At 38.1% G+C, this 22,517-nt stretch overlaps 3 protein-coding genes across 4 annotated transcripts; 2 read left to right on the top strand and 1 right to left on the bottom strand.

Annotated features, from left to right (window-relative positions):
• The first annotated feature begins 1,749 nt into the window (after positions 1-1,749).
• On the top strand, positions 1,750-9,707 carry LOC111235039 (dnaJ homolog subfamily C member 11). Its single transcript, XM_022763337.1, has 16 exons — positions 1,750-1,829; positions 3,116-3,245; positions 3,371-3,444; positions 4,517-4,618; positions 4,748-4,876; positions 5,002-5,124; positions 5,277-5,350; positions 5,461-5,650; positions 5,760-5,845; positions 6,008-6,124; positions 6,647-6,802; positions 6,923-6,992; positions 7,257-7,314; positions 8,411-8,553; positions 8,790-8,919; positions 9,256-9,707. The coding sequence occupies exons 1-16, from the start codon at positions 1,758-1,760 to the stop codon at positions 9,279-9,281; spliced, it is 1,680 nt and encodes a 559-aa protein (XP_022619058.1). The 5' UTR covers positions 1,750-1,757; the 3' UTR covers positions 9,282-9,707.
• Positions 9,708-12,695: 2,988 nt separating this feature from the next.
• Positions 12,696-16,706, top strand: LOC111235034 (F-box only protein 6-like). Its single transcript, XM_022763326.1, has 6 exons — positions 12,696-13,134; positions 14,081-14,330; positions 14,446-14,560; positions 14,660-14,755; positions 15,558-15,693; positions 15,798-16,706. The coding sequence occupies exons 1-6, from the start codon at positions 13,027-13,029 to the stop codon at positions 15,942-15,944; spliced, it is 852 nt and encodes a 283-aa protein (XP_022619047.1). The 5' UTR covers positions 12,696-13,026; the 3' UTR covers positions 15,945-16,706.
• A 111-nt stretch (positions 16,707-16,817) lies between these two features.
• On the bottom strand, positions 16,818-22,241 carry LOC111234891 (cell division control protein 42 homolog). Of its 2 annotated transcripts, none has more exons than XM_022763088.1 (6): positions 22,140-22,241; positions 21,470-21,606; positions 21,282-21,354; positions 21,066-21,175; positions 19,286-19,483; positions 16,818-18,416 (listed from the first exon to the last, which is right to left on the bottom strand). In XM_022763088.1, the coding sequence occupies exons 2-6, from the start codon at positions 21,572-21,574 to the stop codon at positions 18,327-18,329; spliced, it is 576 nt and encodes a 191-aa protein (XP_022618809.1). In that variant the 5' UTR covers positions 21,575-21,606; positions 22,140-22,241; the 3' UTR covers positions 16,818-18,326. The 2 variants fall into 2 exon arrangements, with proteins under 2 accessions (XP_022618809.1, XP_022618810.1); XM_022763089.1 differs by lacking the exon at positions 16,818-18,416 and adding an exon at positions 18,518-19,108.
• Positions 22,242-22,517: the final 276 nt, after the last annotated feature.

Genomic DNA, 22,517 nt, shown 5'->3' with positions numbered 1-22,517 from the left:
TGCCCTAGATACACACAGGTGAAAAGGTAAATAGCCCCCTACCCCTCCAATATAAGACCCCCAAACTGAAAGAGACTCAAAACAACTACAACCTATCCGACCATGTCATTTGTAGCTATTTTCTGTCTCCTTGTGTTCCTTTTGTGCCTTTTAACTGAGCTCTTAGACTCTCAAACAGGAAATATACTTCATGCAGAGGCTCTGGCTCAGGGGCCCCCTGACCTCTCAGACCCCTCAGGTCTTTACTGATTAGACCTGATCAGTAATCCATCCACAAAACTAATCTTCAACCACTGAGTTAATATGCTAAATTACTAACTGTTATGGCCTTCATTATGGTTTTCATTACTTTTTTTTTTAAACATGTCTTCAGCGATAAATCAGCTAAACTTATAATTGCAGTATTTCATAGAAATGATAACAGAATAGAAATTTCATTTTAACATAATCATCAAGCATAAGATTAATAAGCATTCATTTTTGCATGTATTGTTTTAATTTTACAATTAATTTTACTATATTTAATCAATTCGTTATCAATACTGGTTTCCAGAGACCTCTGGGTACAAATGACTTATTAAAAACAAACAACAAAACATTTGAGGCATATCAAACAGTAGTAACAGTCTGCACAGTCTGTCAATCAAGTGTCCAAATGTCAGTTTACATTTGAAAGTCTGTAGGCTAGTTTGTTCCCTTGTAAACATGTCTAACTGATTTCAGATAGTGGCACTATGATACTGAAGGCTGCAGGGGTTTCCAGGAGATGTGGCTCGCTCCCCTTATGTGACAACAAGGGCTGGTGGTGGAGTCCATCTAAACAGTTCTGTCAGGTAGTGCAGGGTCAATGTGGTGCGCAGACTTGAAGACCAATTATATGAATACAGTCACTTTAATTCTGTACCATTATGCTATCAAGGTTCAAACTCAAACTATCATTATGGTGCAGTTACATAAGCTTGACAATAGTATGGCTACATTAAATGACTACAGGCAATCTAATTACAGATCACTGTGCTTCACAGACTTTGCTTTTGGCACTTGTGTGAACTACAGCACTTAAGGACAGCCTTCACCCCGTATTAACAGGCTGGTGGCCATCAGTGCTGAAATGCAGTGTATAGTTTGAGGTGGTGGTGCTGAAAGGACAGCTCCTTTGTTGCCTGTCCGCCTTGTATAGTCAAAGGCTTGGTGTTATTGCAAAGTAATGATGAACCAATGAAAGACCTAATGTAGTGAAATGATTTTCTCACCTCTCTGCTCCTAGGTGGGTAGGATGCAGACAATATTCCTTTGGAATTAAGCATGTAAGCAATATTCATTTTTGTATCTAAAATGTATATTATATCCAGATATGTTTGTCTTTCATAAAAATGAAAGTTAAGTAATATAGATACATTATATATTATATCCTATGCTGTCATATATTACAATAAATAAATCAGTAAATAAATAACATTCAATAAGCATTTAAGTAATTAAAAAAACTATTGCATGGCTGCATTTTGAAGATGCCGCTCTACTTTTTATTTTGGAAACATGTTACATATTACATAGTATCTCTGCACTATTCCTCAACAACCAATAACTAACGAATAGCTGGGATTTTAAAACTTAAAAATGAAAAGCACACGTACAGCGAACTGAATACAGTTGGGGGTGTTGTCGTTCATCCCCGACACAAGGGGGCGTCGGAGGGCGCAGAGAAGCGCTTGAGCGATGAAAATGACACGAAGAAGAGATGACCGGGTCTAAACATGGCGTCTGCCTTGGACGATGATGAGATCGGCAATGATGATTATTATTCCTTGCTAAATGTCAGAAGAGAGGTACAGTATGCCGCTGCGATCTGAATAGATGTTTGTGCGGGTGCATTTAGCTGTCATCATATAAACTTTCTTTGGCTCTTGTTTTACAGCTACTTGTATAATCTGATTTAACGTTAGCTAGGTGGCTAGCTTGTGACCCTCGACATTGATTTCTATGCTGTGACTCTTAGGCTGGATACTTTACAAGACACGCTACAGGTTGTTGAGTTACGACTTTACCCACAGAAGTTGTCACTTGGCGAAGCAAGACAGCGAAGCCCGTGTAATCTAGGAGCCAATATTAAGAAAGTTATTTTCAGTTTCTGGATGATCTCTTGGACTGGGGACAGGGCTAAACACAGTGGCTAATGCTACAACTGTACTTCAAGGTTTCATCATGCAACACAGATTACACTATAAACATATGTTCTAAGGTCTGGGGATCAGATCCTTTCGGTCATGATAATTTTATTTGTTGAAGTGCAAATTATATGTTATTACACAAGGCCATGCCGTGTTGCAGAGTGATTAAAGTTTAGTTTTAATGTTATAACTAATGAGACATTTTCATTCAGTAATTTACTAGAAAATGTTTAAACCATCCTACTGAATGTTACAGTTGTATGCAAAGGTTTCAGAAAACTCCACATGTTGTTGATTTTTGAAGTGTCAAGAAGTAAGTACAACCCCTGCAGAAAAACTGACATTTAAGATTGTGAATTTTTCATGAACTTTTCATGAATTGTGACATATTCAAATGTCTGGGTACTGTACTAAATCAGTACTTGGTAGGTTAAGTTCATGAAATAAAAAAGTAACAATGCATCAATATTTGAAGAAAGGTTAAGACTTACTTCTTTTCACTTTAAGAAATAAAGAAAATATGTAATTTGCCCAGGGGAGTCCACATTTTTGCACACAGCTGTATGGAGTAAAACAAAAAGTCAGTCATGGTCATATTAATGTCAGTGATTTTAAAATGAAACTTATTCAGTTAACAGTAGAATTGATTACATGCATGAGAGCCCATACTCAGTAGGTTTTGCATTGTAGTCTATCTCACAACAATCTACTTATAACCTAAATGTAAGCAGCAGCAGCAGCAGCAGCAGCAAGTTTGTATGTTGTTTTGTCACATTACATGTAAACCCTGCATGGCATTATAGCAGAGCTGGTAGACTATATGAAGTTCAAATAAATGTTGTAATGTAAATTAAGATGGAAGTAAGTGAGTTCAGCTGTAGCAGCTTCATGCTGTGTGTTTTGTATGTTGTTTTTGAAGGACATTTTTCAATACTGTGCTTCAGGCAACACAGGAGGAGCTGAAGGCAGCATACAGGCGATTATGCATGCTGTATCACCCAGACAAGCACCGGGACCCTGAGCTAAAGCGACAAGCGGAACAGCTGTTTAACCTCGTACATGAAGCTTATGAAGGTAAGAAAAGCTTCGTTCACATCATGCAGTTGACTTCCTTTGCAGCGACACATGAAGCTGATGTTATGATCCATGTAAACGATATTGTTTGTTAATATTGTTGGTGGTTGTCTATCTCTCTCTAGTGCTCAGTGATCCACAGTCACGGGCTATCTATGATATTTATGGCAAAAGAGGACTCGATGTTGAAGGATGGGAGGTAAGTCCAATATCGAGTGTAGTGTCTAATAATTAATAATCAAGCTACCACATGCAGTTACAATCAATAGCCATCGTGTTGATTGACTGTTCACTATTTATTAAGGCCAAAATATACATTGACACCCCTGATACGCACTACAGGTAGAAGAGCTGAAGCCTCATGGGTCACACTCAGTGAAGTTCTGAATTTCAAAAACCACAATTTTAAAAACAGCATGTGGAATTAATTATAAATGTCACATGTGTATTGTAAGTGAAGTGCAAACATGGCCAAGTGCCATTTAACAAAAACAAACATCTAAAACATTTGGTTTTGCATTTGCAGTTCCTAACTTTGAGAATACACATACACAGAAAGTTTCAGACCAGTGTGAGCTGCAGTGCATTCCATCAAAATTAAAACTTTTTGCACAACTCTTCTCCAGTACAAAAAGTTTAATTAACCTCATGCTGGTTAATTAATCATGCTTTTAGTGTTCTGCCTGTATCAGGGTGGTCAGGATAGTGTGTTTGCATTTGCATCCATGGTTGGCTGCTTTTCAGTGGAATCAAGGCTTCCTTAACATCCTTCTCTTTGGAATACATTTATGCCAGGTTTAGTTAGGCAAGGGCTCAACAACTTTAATAAATCAGTACATTTTTAAATTAAACACATCTTTGGTAGTTTAGTGTGCTTTAGACAGAAATCTAAAATTCCAGTTTGTAAATGTATGTTTGACCACGTTGATGGCAAGTTAGCAGCATTCAAATGTGATATTAAGTTTGCATTTTATGTTCACTATGTTTTTAAAAATGCCTGCATTCTTACCCCAAGACTATCCTGTCCTATATGACATCACTTCGTCAAACCTTAGAAATAGATTTTGTTTTGCTTCATCTAAAATCACTGATGCGAGCAGTACAAAATATGACACTTCATAAATATTCACACTCAAACATATGGGATTGTGAAATACTGGTGAAAGTTCTGCTACTGTAACTTTTTTTCTTTTTTTTTTTTTGTATCTGCAACCTCTGAAGCACCCGACCCACCATTCGCTTTGCATCCTAATCATATCTTCTTACTCCAGGTGGTGGAAAGGAAAAGAACCCCTGCAGAGATTCGAGAAGAGTACGAGCGTCTTCAGACAGAACGAGAGGAGAGAAGGCTTCAGCAAAGGACCAACCCAAAGGTATGTTCACTGGAAGATAACAAGCCTCATATTGATGTGAGCGCAATATGAAAAGTCATTAAGTAGCTTGTGCGTATTATGTACTTTGTGAATTACCATAGTATTCATTCCTGAACATATTATTCGCAGGGAACGATTAGTGTGGGCATTGATGCCACGGACCTCTTTGACCGATATGAGGAGGACTATGAGGACATGGTCGGAGGGGGAGTCCCACATGTGGAAATCAACAAAATGCATATATCACAATCCATAGAGGTGATGAGTTTCTTAAAGTGAAGTCTTACATCTCTCAAGTGATGTGTACTTTGGTGTGTTTTGGATTAAAAGATGTCAGGACTGTGATAGCTGTAAGGAAAGATGTTTTATGTGTTCTACTGCAGGCTCCACTTACTACAAAAGACACGGCCATTTTGTCTGGCTCCTTGTCAACCCACAATGGAAATGGAGGTGGCACCATTAACTTGGCCTTGAGAAGAGTCACCTCAGCGAAGGGGTGGGGGGAGGTACGCTGCATTCTCGCACATACTCATTTTGTAATGCATGCTGAGACTGGCACACTTTCTTCATCTTTCTCTTTCTGTGTTTGTCACAAAAATGCCTGCCTGCCTCTGTGGTACAGTACGTGAAACATGATTTGTTATCTGTGCGCACACAGGTAGAGGTAGGTGCTGGAGACACCCATGGACCTCTCTTTGGAATGAAGATATTCCGAAACTTGACACCTCGATTGTAGGTTGAAATGCAAGAGAAAGTTGTTGTATGGTTTTTTTTTTTTTCCTTTTATTACAACATGAACAATTAAGCTTTTTTTTTTTTTTTTTTTTCCTTTTCTGCCTCAGCTTTGTGACCGCTCAGTGTGGGCTCCAGTTTTCATCCCGAGGCGTGCGTCCTGGGGTTACCACAGTGCTGGCCCGTCACCTAGACAAGAACACTATGGGCTATCTGCAGTGGCGATGGGGGATCCAGTCCTCTATGAACACCAGCATAGTCAGGGACACCAAGAGCAGCCATTTCACCTTCGCAATGCAGGTTAGCAGCCAACAGTTATATTTAACTTTAATGTTAGCCAAGACACTATTAAATCAACAGTTGCTTGTCCGGGTTTTGTCCGATCATTTACTTTTTTTTGTCTCTGCAGCTTGGCATTCCTCATACTTTTATGATGATGAGCTACCAGTACAAGTTCCAGGATGAAGATCAGACAAAGATTAAGGGCTCAGTAAAGTACGTTGTCAAATTGCGATATGTGTTTTCTGTAGAATATAATCCTATTAGGACCCCTGTCAGTCAATGCATAGTTAGGTGTTTTCATGAAAGAAGTGACAGCTCAAATCCAAGTAAACTTTGACTGCAGGGAAAGAGCGAGTGACTGTCTTCGTGTTACAGATCAGGTTTCTTTGGGACTGTGGTAGAGTATGGTGCTGAGAGGAAGATCAGTCGACACAGTGTCCTGGGGGCCACGGTCAGCGTGGGAGTGCCCCAAGGTGTCTCCCTCAAGATCAAGTAAGTGTGGCTCTTTGCTCCAGTTTTCCGTTTGGTGCAGGTTTCAGAGGGTTTTTTTTTTTTTTCTGCACATCGCAGCTGCTACGACAACCCATGGGAGGCAAGACACAGCATCATCAGCCAGTCAAATTAACCTTCCCCCAATTGTTTCAGTGTTGAGGGGTGCATCTTTGAGGATGTCCACACAGGACTGAATCCATTGAGATGCTGGGTGGTACTGGGATATGATATTTAAAAGCATGTAAATTTCTTCTTTTTCCCAGACAGTTCAGCACACAGTTCACTGTCCTCTCCATCCATAGAGTATGGCAGATATTTTCACCTTGTGGCATTTTCAGTTTTAGCCAGACAGCGAGTATGTAGCTGTGAGGATACTAAACTTTTATTATTTTTGAATGTGATCTCGCCTGTTGTGCCGTTTTCCAACAAAAATTCCCCCAAAGATTACACGGAGTAACCAATTTTAGCAACCAGCCAGTGGCCAGTTAGATTTAAATAATGAAACCAATTCTCAATCTGCAGACTAAACAGAGCCAGCCAGACATATTTCTTCCCGATTCACCTGACTGACCAACTCCTGCCAAGTGCTGTATTTTACGCCACAGTTGGACCATTGGTTTTCTACCTCGCCATCCAGCAGCTCGTTATTCGGCCCTATGTGCGGGCCCAGAAGGAACAGTAAGAAACCTTCACTTTAAGTTGGTTGATTCATGCAAGAAATGTTATGGGAAGTATGTTTTGTTATGGCTGGATTTTATGAGCTAATTTTATTCCTCCGTTTATGTTCTAACTCAACAGAGACCTGGAGAAGCAGCGGGAGAGCTCGGCCTCTAATATCGCCAAGAAGAAACAGGAGGCAGAGGCTGCTGTGAGTATTTTCCAGGCTTACTTGTAGCTGTGGTGGCAATCCTATGTTGCGGTTCAGTGTTAGATAAGAGATGCAGGTGTTGTGGGTGACTGTCAAGAAATATTACAAGTCCCCCAACATTCAGACAAAGGGACTGAGATGGGATTAGATAAAATGCAAAGTCTTATTGAAATTCATTAGTATAATCCATATGATGTGAGATCTCATTGTTTGTGTCTGTCTCCTTCCCTTCCTCTGTGTGCCTTTCCTTTTTCATCTCTGAAGGTCTTGCTCATGCAGGAGTCTGTGCGCAGGATTATTGAAGCTGAGGAGTCTAGAATGGGTAAGATCAATAATAGTTAAGGGATGAGCTTATCCTGGGAATAATGTTTTTTAAGTAGGTTGTGAAACTGTTTGATTCTCTCAGATTCTGAACTGTTTTTCATACATTCTAGGTGAAATATGTTGAAAGCCAAGCCTGATTGAACGTCACGCACTTCAAAGTGTAATTTCTGAGATACAGTGTCTGTTTTCGCTGTATGAAACAAAACTAGCTCCCCCGTCACTGGTGTTTAATTTTCTGCTGCCTATGAATTCCCAGCTCACACATCAAAAAAAGGAAACTACAGCAGAATACACAATTTAAATCATTTTCCTGGGTAGTTCGCTGAAATTTAAAGGGACTGTATATCCAGCAAAGGCAAGACTAGTATAGGAGACTTTGTGGACACTCAAGGTGTCTGGGGTGGTTTTTTGGACATTAGGGTCGCTTTTTAATCAGAGTTAAAATATCTTATGGAGTAACAGAGTTTAGTGGATTTCTTATTTTTTTTGATGACCCTCCAGCTTCCATTTCTACTGGAGGTTTTTAGTTTGCCTTTGATAAGTACACTAACAAAAAGCTCCCAGCTGAGAGCATAATTTTCACCTAGGGGAGTTTGGCAAGTGATAATTGGTTTATGACACCTGTCACTGTAGAGGCTGCTTTGATTTTAGTATCATCAGAGGTCCCCTAGACTTTGCACATATAAAATAACAGTTAATAGCGCTGTGTGTGTGTTTGTGTGTGTGTAATGGCAGACACACAGCTGCTCTTCTTTATTCAGTGGACTACACACCATGAAATGGTTATGGTACTGTTTGTGCAGCTTGCAATTAAAATTAATTGTGCTGTCTTTTTGCTAGGTACTTGCAAAAATGATTTTAACAAAGAAGTCTCAAAATTACACTGGTTATGTAATAAACCGTGTGGCTACAATTGCAGGCACGCAAGATATAATTGTTCTGAGTTGAAAGTGGGGAGTGGTGTTGGACTTATAATATCTGTTTTGTCTGTCATTTGGTGACTAATTAGCATTTTGAATCACAGTAAAATAACATGTTAATACATTGCATTTCCAGCTGATTAACTCTATCCTCGATGCTGCTTCCTGAATCAGGTCTCATCATCCTCAACGCCTGGTATGGCAAGTTCGTTACGGACAACAGTAGAAAACACGAGAGGGCAAAGGTCATTGATGTGACCGTGCCTCTGCAGTGTCTGGTGAAAGACTCAAAACTCATCCTCACTGAGGCCACAAAGGTAAGTACATTAATCCAGGGGCAAGGTTTCCAAACCCACAGAATTTATCCAAAACCTATACTATAAAGTAGTTTTTCTTTTAGCTGTAATGTTCCTGTAACCATTGATACAGTACATGGTATTTTGCTGGTACACATACTCGATAAATTTGTGTAAGTGTTACAAACTGATGTCCTCAACTTGCTGTGCGATGATTCAGTCTGCTGCTGGTGCGTGACCTGATGTTGTTTTTCCAGTCTGGACTCCCTGGCTTCTACGACCCCTGTGTGGGGGAGGAGAAGAGCCTGAAGGTGCTGTATCAGTTCCGAGGAGTCATGCATCAAGTCCTGTCAGGAGACACGGAACCACTCAGGATACCAAAGCAATGTAAGTCCCTTGGTCTACTATACAGCACAGTGACTCCCTCATATGGGGGACGTGTTGTGTTGTCTTTTTGTTCCTATTATTCTGTTGTTTAGCTTCTTCAGTGCAGGTTAAGGATTTTGTAGATCCTGTATTGTCTTGAACTGTCTTACTGGCCCCTGGGGACTTTACTTCAGTCCTGAGTCTTTATAGATGTATATAACATATCCTAGAATATTTTATCTCCAATTTGAGAATGTCTCCAAAAAAAAACCCACTGAGCTATATTACCTGCCACCTTAATGTGCCTGCCAGCAGCATCTTTTTCTGACTGCTTTGTTGTTGTTTCCCGCTGTACAGCTCACAGGATCGACGCCGACACATAGGAGCTCCTCCGCCGACCAAAAAGACTCATCTCTCAGCTGTTGGACAGAAGATGGATAAACTTGTTTTAGACACATCATGGATCTAAGTCCGTGTTTCTCAGAAATTGTGCATTTACCTTTTGTCTTTATATTCATTTAAAAATGCAGAGCGGAGTAAGAGCATCACAGACTGGGCTGTTCATAATTCAGTATCCACAGACAGGGTTGTGGCCTGCTTGAAATTCTAATGTGACACCAAAATCAGTGGCTACCATCCTACTTCCCAGGTCTCCTAGCCTCATTGGTGGCCACGTATTTTTGGTATGACTTGTAATTTATGATTGAGTTATATGTACTGTATTGTACACAAACTGCAGTGCCTATGTGATTGAAGACATGAATGCACCTCTGTTTATTTGCCATATTATTAAAAATCAGTCTCTCTCATGTTGCTTAAGATTTGGTACTTTATATATTTATGATTGTCTTGGTTAAATTCAAGTAATTAACCTTAGGAAAAGGGGACAACTGAAATGTGTGAATTTGAATAATATTATGAATGTGGTGGACAAAGAGCGGCTGTTGTACAAAGGAGGTAATAAGAAGGAATATCCACCAGTTACAAACAAAGGTGAATCAGTTAAGCTTCAAACTGAGGTCAGCATGGAGAAACTGCATGTAAAAAGTGTTGTGACTTGATAAGAGTTTAGAAAGAGCATTTCACAGTCATTTTAAATTTATTTTACATGCTGATTAACTACAGTGACGCCTGTAGGTCTCCTCCCTATGATCCTTTTTTTTTATCAGGGGGAAATGTTCATGGATCTTCCCATCTTTCAATTGTTTGTCAGTGTGTCATCAGTAGAAAGGAATGGATTAACTGAAAGCACCATGAGAGCAAATATTGCTTTATTTTTGTGAAAAAATGCAACCCTACTTTCTCAAGGATCCTAACAAGTGAATCATGCAAAGAATGCAGACAAAAACAACAACCTGACAATGTATCATGTTCTTCCTTTGAAGGCACTGAGGATTCCTTAATCAGGTTAATCTATTTTTATCAGTTTATTATCCTGAAGAAGCGTCCTGGCTTTTTGATCTTAATTAGTCAGCTGATTTGTAGAGACGCATTATTTACAAGTTAATCAATTTCAACTTTTGTCAGGTCATTAGGTGTGTGTTTAAAGAGTTAAAGTTTTCCAGGACAATTGAAATGATATTATGTTGTAACCAAACAGACAGAGGTGATCAGTATGATTAAAATGTCTCGTGTTCGAAGACCATACTGATCAGGAACACAGAACAGTGAAGACCGGAAACACTAATTGCCACAGTGATGGTGAGTGTACATTTTTGGTATTGCTTTCTGATAAGGCACCATTTGCAAAAGATTTCGATGCTAGTCCACTGTTCATGTCGTCCACTCAAACTTAAAAATATGAAATGTCACTGAGTAAATGCATTTAAATCTTGAAAATAGCTCCTTGTTGCTTTGTTGCCAATTTATTGGTTACCTTGGCACTGCCTGCCTGGAGTGTTAAAGTGTGGCAGTATAAATAATAAAAAAAAATTGATAAATAATAAATTAATAACCGTGCGTGATTAAAAATAAAGACATAAAATGGTAAAAAAGACATAAATCTGAAATTTTATTATTATTTTATATTTCATTGTTTCACATGATGTAATGTAGGTGTGTGACAATAGCCCTTGTTATCAACAAGGAAGGAAAAAATATAGAAATAAATAATTAATGAAATATATATTCATATGGATAAAAAGTAATGTGTAAATAAATAAATGAAAAGCTTAAATATAAAAATAAATGAAATGCATAAAAATATATTATTATTTATTCATTTATTGCACACTATTTATTCTTTTTTTGGGATCATTTAGATTTCTTTATTTATTTTTAATTATTCACGGTGATTTATTTATTCATTTCCCATAACACATTTGGCCCCCCATTAAACGAGCGCGGAGTGAGGCCCGATACTGAAAGTAACTTGTGCTGGTATTTCTGTGGAGATCTTTTATTTCACTGTCCTTTCTTTACAACAAAGAGCTACAGTCGTAGTCACACAAACTAAAAAGATATGAGAAAACTCTAACAAGCGAGAAGGATCTATAAAGTCAAGTGAAGTCCATGCATTGTTGTTCATTTAATGTTCAAATGACGTTGTCTTCGTTTCAAATATTTAAAGTCCTCTTAGCTTTCTTGTTCTTGATCACAACTTAAATTTAAGGTGCCATACTGAGGAGTTCAACAATAAATTAATGAAAGCAGTGTTTGGAGCCAGTCCATTTAGATTTGTGGATGTGAAATTTAACAAGAATGACCAGCAACTGAATCATGTTCATTTCCATTACATCTTTCCACCACTTCTTTTACAGGGAAAATCTGGTGTTAAACCTTGAATGACACGACTTTAACTAAGCTATTCTATTAATGCCTGTGTGTGATGTCTATCACACAGAAAATAAGACATTTAGAGGAAACCTTTCTTAAATCTTTAAGAGAATCAGCGGGAATAAGGTATATATTAGCATGTTCTTTTGATACAAATGAGGTAAATGATGTACTTGGTTTAAACCAAGCATGGGGATGATACATACCGCGAGTTTCCTTTAAGAATGGATTTTAAGACAGCTGCTACCAATTCTACCCGGCGTACACCGGGTAGGCGGAGTCAACAGCGGACTCCAGGGGTGCCCAAACTATTGCATACAAGTGTGTTATATCATTAGATTATTATTTATAATGCATTGATGCACATCTTCTTTACAGCAACATCTAAATGTTATAGTTGGCTGAAATAGAGCTGATTTATAACTATTTCACATAAGGCTGTGATTATTTTCATTATGGTTTGATCTGCTTAGCGGATTATTATTATCTACTAATTGTTTAAGTCATTAGCCTGTAAAAAAATGCCTTTAACAATTATCAAAAGTGTTTACATTAATTTTGTGCAAATCTACTACAGCTCTAATTGTAGGCCTGGTTAGTTTAATCTACAAGAAAGAACCACATTTTGTAAGATCTCTATGAAAAAATCTTAATTTGTAAAGTAACTAAAGCAGTAACGGAATAAAAAGTATTCTCTAAAAGATAATGGAGTAAAAGCCAAAAGTATCATAAATGGAATGGGGCTAATCGAGTAGACTACCTCAAATTTGTATTCAGGTACAGTATTCTACCACCGGTCTTTTTGCATAAAGTTTCTTTTAAATCTTGTCTCATTTAATTTAATGTTTTATTTTCTTTTGTCTTGCTTTCGAATTGTACTATACAAATAAACTTGCCTTGTCTTGAATCATAGCTGCCCAGCACATTTGCTGAGTTATTTCAGCGTCTAGCTCCGCCCGCGCTTTTACCTCCAGGGTGTCCTGGGGTTAATAACTAGCGCTACTTTTACCAAATGACAAGATGGGGAATTTCCGCAAACTATAACCTGTGTAGACATGTTATCGAAAGTGACTTATTAATTTTTGATATTAGATGAATACGTTGTTATTGGTAAAATTTAGAGTTATAGGAGACATTAATGTGTTGTAGCGGGTTTTACCTCAGTGTATATACCTCGGACTGCACTTCCGTGTTGTGTTGTCGGATATTTATAACTGAAGCCATATTTCGAGATACTGCAGCTGTTTACGGCATTACACACATTTGCTAAAAGGTCGAGGGGAGTTTCTTAGCTTAGAGTATATTTGGCTGTGCTGCTCGTGAAGACGTTACTGGCCTGGGTTTGTCCCAGGCATGAAGAGAAAAGCAAAAGCTATGGGTACAACTCAAAGCTACGATTCAGCCTCAAGTTGGATAACGTCTGCAGCCACACAACCGCCAACCTCGTCTTCAAATGAAGATGTAAGTGCTTTACATGACTACCCAGTACAAAGTACCTGCTGTGAGACCGTCACGTGACTGCAGCTGGTACAAGTTAACGTGATGGTGAAATCTCAATACTTTCATTTTGGACTTGTGCGTTGGGAGGGCGGGTTTATATTGAGTTTATAAGGGTTCCAGTCTAATGTGTGAGGGTTGACAGTCTGTCCCGAATACCCGCAAGAATATAAACACTGGTCTTGATCGGTGAAATGGTCACAGTTAAACTAACTCACCCAGCAAACCTCAAGGTGAGCATGCTGACAAATGACTGATTAGGCGGACATTAAAACCAATATTAAAAAATTATCGAAATGCTACCTTTGAAGAATACTCAAATTATTAGTGTCTTAAAATATACCAAAACGCCGTGTATAATACAAACAAATTAAAAAAGGATAACAAGTTTAATAAAAAAGATTTAATAAAGATAAAGATTTAAAGCACCACCCCCTTCGACCTGACTGTTAGATAAATTGGGAGAGGGGATTTCAGGTTGAGTGGGACTTTTACGCACAAAAATGACTCACAGCAAAAGGTCAGAGATGTAAAATGCTAAAACAGTAATCATTTCAATTTATTTCTAAAAAGTTATGTAAATACATAACAATGTACAAGTATGAAATTGCTGTTGAAGTCCATGTTTTATGTTAATTAGAGAGAGAAGAGGTTAAATAAATATTAAATATTAAGGAAATCAGAATAAAAGCAAGAGGGAAAAAATTATGTGGTAGTGGATAAAAGACAATAATAGGCGGCAAGGGGTAAATAGATTAGGGGCACTGTCACTGTCATTTAGACAAGACCCTTTAAAAAAAAAAAAATTAAAAAAAAGGGTTTGATTGCATTGGTCCAGAGTCAGCACTAGAAAACTGAACTGATTACTCAAAGCTTCACCTAATCTGTGTCCCTTTTTGTTCTCTATCAGCTGTTCCCTGTTCCTCTTGAGATCCTGGAGGAGATCTTCCTGAATCTTCCTCCTGATCAGGTGATTCGTTCATGTCGGTTGGTATGCCAACAGTGGAAAGAAGTGGCTGACAGTGAATCTTTGTGGAGAGAGAGATGTAGAAGAGAAGGATATCGCCTCCGTGATGCTTCCAGAATACCCAAAGACTGGAGGTTGTTTTACTTCTTGTGCAAGAAGAGAAGAAATCTTCTCAAGAATCCAAGAGGAGAACGTAAGAAGCCACAACAACTATACTTAACATTTCGTGGTGCCAGTGTTTGCCTGCTGAATAAACAATTACCTCCAGAAAATAATGTCTCTTGCAATCCTCATCTTTGTTTTTATAGACAAAATGAAGGGTTGGCAGATATTGGAGAACGGTGGTGATAAGTGGAAAGTAGAGGGACTCATGGTGCCACATCCAGATGAGACAGTCCAGAAAAACTTTGTGACCTCTTATGTGTGAGTATTCACCAGGAAAGATACAGAAATCGTATGGCATTAATTCTATATGGTACATTTACACTGTGTAGTAGGTAAAACACTGTCCCCTCTCTGCAGAATGTGCAGGAAAGCCCAGCTGATTGATTTGGAGAAGGAAGGTTACAACCCTTCATTTATGGATCACTTCCAGCCAGACATCAAAATATCTGATTGGTGAGAACAATACTCATGAAATACGTCTATGTGACTGCTAAATCCATGGCAAATTGTATCAGTCACAGTCACAAGATTTTACAGTGTTAACATCATGTTAGTAACAGTATAGAGCTTCCTAATATTCCTATGACAAAACACTGGAGAGCTTAGTTTCCAAAATGGTTTCAAAAAGATTTATCAAAATGACGTATACAACATTAATCAAGATCCACATTTAACATTGTGTACAGCTAAATAAAATCCTATAAAAATATCTTGAAGTATTCCCTTTGAGAGTTTGCATTAAAGCCTGCTAGATAATATATAACGTAAACACGAGGCTTGTGTAAATCCCAATAAATATGACCTCATTACATCTAATACTGCCCCGCATGAACAGAGGTGTGCTATTTTTACAGCTTGTGGTGCTGAAATGAAGTCTAATAAACTCACAAGATAAATAACACGGATAGGTATTATAACTTATTATAACTGAAGGACTCATCACTTAACCTCATCTTTCTTTTTTTCAGTGAGTATTGAGACACTGTGATTTTACACTCAAAATAAACGTACTCACTTGTCTCATAGTGCAACAGAGAACTTATGTCCATGTTTACAAGACATTTTTTTGCCAAATGAAGATTAACATAAGCTGCTGTGACTGTTGCGCTTAAATGACTAAACAAACAAAACATACTGAAAACCCATAGGAATGTGTGCCCCAACGAACACTGCTGAAAAGAAACTGACCCATAGTTGAACCTAATCGCTGACCCCTGATCTGTGTGCACATGCTTGTGCTTCTGTGTTGCATTAGGTATGCGCCGCGATGGGACTGTGGCAGTGAGTATGACATCTGTGTAGAGTTGCTGAATCAAAGAAAGAGGCCTATCCAGACATTCGCTCCCGAGACTGTCCTCTTTGAGCAGTGGAACGATCAGAAATGGAATCAGGTGTGTACAAAGCATAAAGCGTTAAAAGTTAATTAATACAATGAGGCTGAGAGGAGGTACAAAATGCAGGGACAAATCTAGACTTACTGATATTTGTTTTTCAGATGACCCACGTTTTCCAGAACTATGGACCTGGAGTGAGATACATTCGCTTTACCCATGGAGGCAAGGACACACAGTTCTGGGCAGGATGGTTTGGAATTCGTGTTACTGACAGCTGCGTTGAGATCTGTCCAGCAGCGGACACATAGCTCATCTAATACCTGCTGCCTGCTTTTGCCTGAAATTGCACATATTGTCATATTTGCCTTCTATAATCATCTCTCATTGTGCGTTAATTTTTCTTACATACAATGTATGCATATTAATTATATATTATTATTACCTTTCAGTTTATCTTGCTGATAACTGTTAAAAAAAAAAAAAGAGGTTCGTGGGTAATTATCCACTTTTCCCAAAGAGCATCATACTGGTATCTTTACGGTGAAGGTAGTTGTTTCTATTCTCTACCAAAGAGCCATTATAATCCCTGAGAACGCAGTACAGTTTATCAGTTTGGAAAGCCATGTCACCATCTCATTTTCCATATTCTACATTCCTAATTAAAACAATTTTTAACACTTGAGTCTGAACAAAATCATTTAGGGACAAGAAGCCATGTACGGTATCAAAGTAGCTTTGAGGAACAGACTCTTTGAATGGTCTATCTGGCTCTGATATTCATGTGTACGTCTCAGTTGTTGTAAATGAAAGGTGTTGTGATAACATAAATGAAATATGATTACAAAAGTGGGTGTTTGACAGATTAAATGCTACATGGCTTTGCAAAAGAAAAAAGTCAAAAAACCGACCTTTCAGATCTCAAGTGATTCTGTCTGTATTGCTACTGTAACACTGCAGCACTGTTCTTTGACCCACCAGCCATAGTGGAAATATTCTTTGCACTGCTCTGTAATGTGTAAATTCTGATGCTGTGGATTTGTAATTAAAAAATACTTTTATTTGGCGCAGAACCTGTTGTATTTATAATACATTCTTTTGTATATCTAGTCCCTCAGTCATCTGTGGAAAATGTATTCAAGTTCATAGACTTTATTTATGTAATCATCACAACAGACAACATGTAGTATTTGAAGTTAGGTTTATTCATAATACTGGTAATACTGGTTTATTGTGATGCTTTATCACAAGCAAGATACAGTACAACTTTGATGCCAAATTGAATAATCGTGGTCCAAGAAACTTATTTTCCTGGTTAATTTAATCTGTGTCATGTAAGCTTTTTTAAATCTCAGTATCAATAATGCACACATTTTATTCAGTCAATAAGTATATTCTCACTATATTTACAAATCAAATTCAAGCCCACCATCTAGGCATGGATAGAGTAAAAGACAAATGCAAATAGTTGTAGTTCAGTCATCTTCACAATCTTCACAGGATCTCAAACTATGTATAGCATTTTATAAGAACTGTCACAATGTGGTGCTATTTGACTTAATGATGCTGCAGAGTAGCAGCATGTTCAGTTTACAAAATAAGAAATTAGCCTGGGGTTATAAACTGAAAAGCTCAGACAAAGTTCTGGTATTGCAACTTTTAAGTGTTAAGGGCATACATCACCTTCTTGTTAACTCATATCTTACAAAAAGGAAATGACAGGGAAATCATTGTGCTCAAAGTCTGTGCATGTCGTTACTTAAAATGACAGTTACTGTTTGTGATAGATGACTTCCAATGGAATGTTCACACTGTATTTAAAACTCAAGCTCCATGTATTTCCTACTTGCCTGTCAGGCTCTGTGGATCTCTGCTTTGTCAGGCGTCAATTTATCAAGTGTTCTTTAAGCAAACTAGAACTACAATGGAGCATAGCCTAGAAATGTCATATTACGTCAGATAGTTCTTAGATCTTCTAGGAGACTATGTTGACACTGACAGAGTGAAACATAGGGGCTCCTACTAACCCTTTGAAAGTTGTGTCAATTCTTAAAAATGCCTGGAAAACAAAACATCTGAGTTCTATGACTTAAGCTGGATCTGTATTGCTATATACTTCATCAGTGATGGAGGAAAAACGCAGTGTCGACCAAAGGCAGTCTTGTGTGCCAGGGTTGAACATACAGTATAAATGATTAACTTTAAGGAAATTACTTGAAAAGCAAGAAACAGATATGGGTCGCTCTAATACAGAATTTCAGCATCTCACTAACCAATCATTATAAGCTTGTTTGCGTTTTACAGGGCACTCGATACAACAGTTAGATCCACTAAAATACCATTCCATAGTCAGTTCTTTCAGAGTAGCTCTTCTGAAAAATAAACTTAACATGTGGTAAAACTGAAATATTATCTAATGATGTTGCCCACAGTTTGCTGATACACTTTTAAGTATTCAGTGTTGACATCATGTAAGACCATTTCAATGGTATCAAATCATCACAAACAGCATCAAATGTTACTCAATCTTAAAATCATGTTCAGCACATTGGCTATGTATTTAGGTTAAGTCAGTCAGAAGGCAAATATTTCATGATATCTCAACTCATGTTGGAATGTGCTTGTGCAGGAAACCTCTTACTGTACTGTTAACCTAGATTTGGGAACTGGTGTGGAGGAGGCTGCGATGAAACTTAGAGCAGAACACATTTACGTCTTTTCTTAGGTTCAGGAGGCTCCAGGGCAGCCAGTATTGCCTCATCAAACACATTCTTTAATCCTTTCTGTGGAAACAAAATATTAATATTCAAAACAGAGCTATGTTCCAAACACAAATTAACATCTTCAGGGAACTAATTGCAAAAGAACGCTGAGTAGAAAGGGAGCAGGGCGATCAAAATTTTCCTTTATTCAAATAACATTATACAAGACTCTCCTTATGATCAAGTTGTCTGAGTAAAGACAAAAGCCCATGGAAAATTTAGATGCTGCAGTAGAAAAAAATGATTACTGTCTAAGACAGAATGTAGCATAAATGCTATGTAGGGTACAACTGATGCTGAAGAGCTCAATATTGAATTTATAACAGAATATCAATAAAAAAACAAAAACAAAACAAAACTCAGTCATGTCCAGTTACACAACCTTGCACACACGGTGCTGACAACAGGGAGGAGAAAGATTGGCACTTTTGTCATATTAGGCAGCATGGACAATTGTGATTAGGCCAACTTGAAAAGAAAGCACACATGAACAGAAGGAATAAAGTTAATGGGCACAAAGTTTTTAAGTTTAAAAGAGCGTTGTGATTATTTTAGTGACAGACAAATCTTTACAATGAGTAAGCAGCAGACGATCAAGAGGCAAAGCAAGATGCACGAAGACATCAGAACAAACAGCATTTTCTCTTTCTCTGAGTTTCAGGGGGCTCTAAAGCAGCTAGGATAGCCTCATCAAATACGTTCTTCAGTCCCCGCTACAGAAAGAGGAAAAGAGGAAAGAAAGACAGGCACACAACACAGAGTTAGATGGAGTTTGTAGCTAAATGCTGTTAGCAAGAGACAAGGCAAAGCATTTCCACCCTTGTTAGGAAACACATTTAAACACATGCTTGTCACACCAGCTTTACGGGTTGTTTAATGGGAGACCTTACCTGTGTTAGGGCTGAGCACTCAACATATTTGACTGCCTTAAGGTCACGAGCCAGCTTTTCTGCTGTCTCCGGGGTGATTGGCTTCTGTTTATTCTTGGCTAACTTCTCCACTGTGGAGGGGTCATCACGCAGGTCGATCTGAGTGCCTACCAACAGGAACGGGGTCTTGGGACAGTGGTGAGTTATTTCAGGAACCCACTGGAGGAAAAAAAAATGAACAAAACACTCATCAACAATGGACAAATGATGCTACATGTATGCAACTATGCATGATAATGCTATGAAGTCTGAAAAATTACATTGTTGTAGATTGAGGGGAGGGGATATAAGTAGATAAGATGAAAGAGCAGAAAGGGGTTATGGGTTTTTTGATAGAGAAAATAAGGAAGGAGAACATTTTACTTAACTACAACCTTTGTTGACATGGTACTAAACTTGTTCAGTAATGGAACACAATATTATAATACAATTTGTACATACAGTATATATGTGTGAATGTCAGTAGTTGTATGTCTGTTCATGTCAGGTATAAATCATTATTTAGTTTCATTTATTTATTCCCCTTTTTCTAGGTCATTTGGTCTTAAACAACAACAAATAAATAAACTTTTAAAAATTGATTGTAACCACCATGAACAGAACTTCCTATGACTAGGTCAGAAACTAAACAAGATACACAGGTTAGACAGAGATTTGCCTTCTGCCTTCTGAAAGCATGCATTGCGTGACTGAATCTTATTCAAAAACCTAATACTCATGTTCTGTTCTTCATATTTAAAACAGTATCACAAGGTTTAATTGTTTTCCTTGGTATGTGGATAAAAAATGCCTTCTAGTTTTTATGATGGACGCAGCAACGAGAAGAAATAACCAACAGCACAATAAGAGCTGCAGTTAGAGCGTACATCAAACAACACTTTGTCCTTCAGTTTTTGCACATATTCAAACCCATGTAAAAACATGGCCTTGTAGAAACACAAGACAAAAAAAAGAAGAAGAAAAAAAAAAGACAATTTGTAAACGGCATTTAACACTGACAACAGTTATGCATTAGATTGAAGCACGACACAGAATTAAAAAAAAAACAAAGTTTAAATTATTTATTTCCTTTGTGGTCCTGACCTGCCCCAAATCATGACAGCAAGAAGGACAGCTGTGCCCCTGCCTACTGTTGCAAGTTGTGACATGCAGAATATACTGTACTACAAGTTGTACACATTTACTAAAATACATTCTAAATACATTCACCCGTCTCTCCTCTTTCCCGTTCATTGAACAAAAAGTTTTCACACCCATTTTTAAAAACTGTAATGGATAGGGAAGATCACACATCATCATCAAATTTTAGCCCCAAACACTAAAAGAATTTAGATCCAAACAGAACTTTGAATTTTGACTATACCTTGTATTCTACCGATGCTGCTTTCTAGTATGCTCAAACACCTGTAAATAGTCTGTTGCCTGGCCAGTTAGGAATGTATATACATGACTTGCAGCTAGATAGTGAAGTCTGAATATTGTATGTTTAATTAAGTGTATAGGTGGGCTCCTAAGCTACACTAATGTGTTCTTAGAGAATGTATAATTTAGTGTTATCTGTTTTACCACTATTATAGCATCATGTCTTTCATGTGTTGTCTGCTGTGGCCTGACTGACTGTGTCTCATGTTACGGTATTTGTCATGAGGAATCAAACTAACTGCCCCTCTGGGGATCAGTTAAGTTCTTAGATTTGTAGGTAAGTAACACCACTGCCATTAAATACACATTTTGTACTCACCTTTTCTTTAACATTCTCAAACGAGGAAGGTGAAACAACTGAGAAACAGACTAAGAAGACATCTGTCTGTGGGTAGCTTAGTGGTCGTAACCTGTCATAATCCTCCTGACCTATAGAGAGACCACACAACAAATTAATTTACCTCGTGACAGACTAATAACTCTACATCTTTCAATTAGAATGTAATTGAATTGAGACAGAAATAAATAAACATACCTGCTGTATCAAATAAGCCAAGGGTGTAGGGTTCACCCCCGATCATTACAGTTACTGCATAGTTGTCAAACACCTGTAACAAAAGAATGAATGGCATTCAGGAATATTTCTTACTGTGCTGACCATGTTGACTGTGTTGTTGACTGTCACCATGCATCCAATTGTGAAAATACACCAAACTTACTTACTGTTGGTACATACTCAGAGGGGAATTTGTTGGTGGTGTATGAAATCAATAGGCAGGTTTTTCCTACTGCTCCATCACCCACCACCACACATTTGATAGTCTGCATCTCTGTGCTTTCTGATTCAGCTGGAACGTCAGCTGCAGGGAGGGGTAATAACTAATTAATATTTTCAAACCATACAAACGTTAGCCCCGAAACAATTTCAGGTTAATTAAGGGTTAATGACAGCTTGGATTAATCTGAGGGGAGAAGCTGTTTCCTATCATTAACTAGATAAGTGTCACACCCCACCACCAACACTGTCTGGAGGCTAACGTTGGCTAATGACAACGTTACTCACTAGCTGACGCTTGGTCAATTTTAATTACCTTACTAACTTTAGTGATAGGATAGAACAATAGGACTATAACACAGTGTGACACTATCCACTTTAACAACCGCGTAACCGTAATGAAGATGAACATTTGTTTGTGTATTGGCTAGCAAGCTAAGCTAACGCAGCGCTAGCAATCACTAGACAATGCTAGCTAGTTAGCCAGTTAGCAGCCGGACGCTGGCTTGTAAACGAACGAGTTCCAGCTAACAAGATGAAGCCTGAAACAAATGTCATAACTGGTATTTGGTAAGTAACCACACACTTAGATGTCGGAAAAATGTTTGAAGTACGTACCAGTGTCCCTCCGTATTTCTGCTCTTTAACGTTAGCTGTCTATTTCGCCGGGCGTTGGCACCAGCGAGCAGCAACTTGGTTCAGTACTTCCACTACCACTGTCAAGCTAGACAGAATAACACCGGATATTACCTTCAAAGTAAAACATCAAAAGCAAAATCTGACGTTATATATTATACAAGATGAGCACCAATGTAGATATAATGAAGTCAAGATTCAATCTAAAATGATTAATTCAGGGTATTTGCACCCTGTATGTAGTGTTTTTATAGATCTTATCCATACGAGTCTTCACTTCTTTCCTCCTTATGCTTTTACATTGAAAGCTAAAATCCTCTGGCTATGTTGGCTTTCTTGATACAAGTTGAGGTTGCAGAA

This window comes from Seriola dumerili, unplaced genomic scaffold (genome assembly GCF_002260705.1).
Source record: "Seriola dumerili isolate Sdu_G_001 unplaced genomic scaffold, Sdu_1.0 BDQW01000468.1, whole genome shotgun sequence".
NCBI lineage: Eukaryota > Metazoa > Chordata > Actinopteri > Carangiformes > Carangidae > Seriola > Seriola dumerili.
Note: the sequence above shows the minus strand (reverse complement) of the source record. Positions and strands in the feature narration are given on the sequence as shown.

Excerpts from the sequence above, each read along its gene's own strand:
- LOC111235039 (XM_022763337.1), top strand. The coding sequence starts at position 1,758 with ATGGCGTCTGCCTTGGACGATGATGAGATCGGCAATGATGATTATTAT. Across the intron at positions 4,619-4,747 it reads AGCAAAGGACCAACCCAAAG|GGAACGATTAGTGTGGGCAT; the intron begins GTATGTTCACTG and ends TATTATTCGCAG. Across the intron at positions 5,351-5,460 it reads CGAAACTTGACACCTCGATT|CTTTGTGACCGCTCAGTGTG; the intron begins GTAGGTTGAAAT and ends TTTCTGCCTCAG.
- LOC111235034 (XM_022763326.1), top strand. The coding sequence starts at position 13,027 with ATGAAGAGAAAAGCAAAAGCTATGGGTACAACTCAAAGCTACGATTCA. Across the intron at positions 14,561-14,659 it reads AACTTTGTGACCTCTTATGT|AATGTGCAGGAAAGCCCAGC; the intron begins GTGAGTATTCAC and ends CCCTCTCTGCAG. Across the intron at positions 15,694-15,797 it reads ACGATCAGAAATGGAATCAG|ATGACCCACGTTTTCCAGAA; the intron begins GTGTGTACAAAG and ends TTTGTTTTTCAG.
- LOC111234891 (XM_022763088.1), bottom strand. The coding sequence starts at position 21,574 with ATGCAGACTATCAAATGTGTGGTGGTGGGTGATGGAGCAGTAGGAAAA. Across the intron at positions 19,484-21,065 it reads TTGAGAATGTTAAAGAAAAG|TGGGTTCCTGAAATAACTCA; the intron begins GTGAGTACAAAA and ends TTTTTCCTCCAG. Across the intron at positions 18,417-19,285 it reads AGTGCTCAGCCCTAACACAG|AAAGGATTAAAGAATGTGTT; the intron begins GTAAGGTCTCCC and ends TTGTTTCCACAG.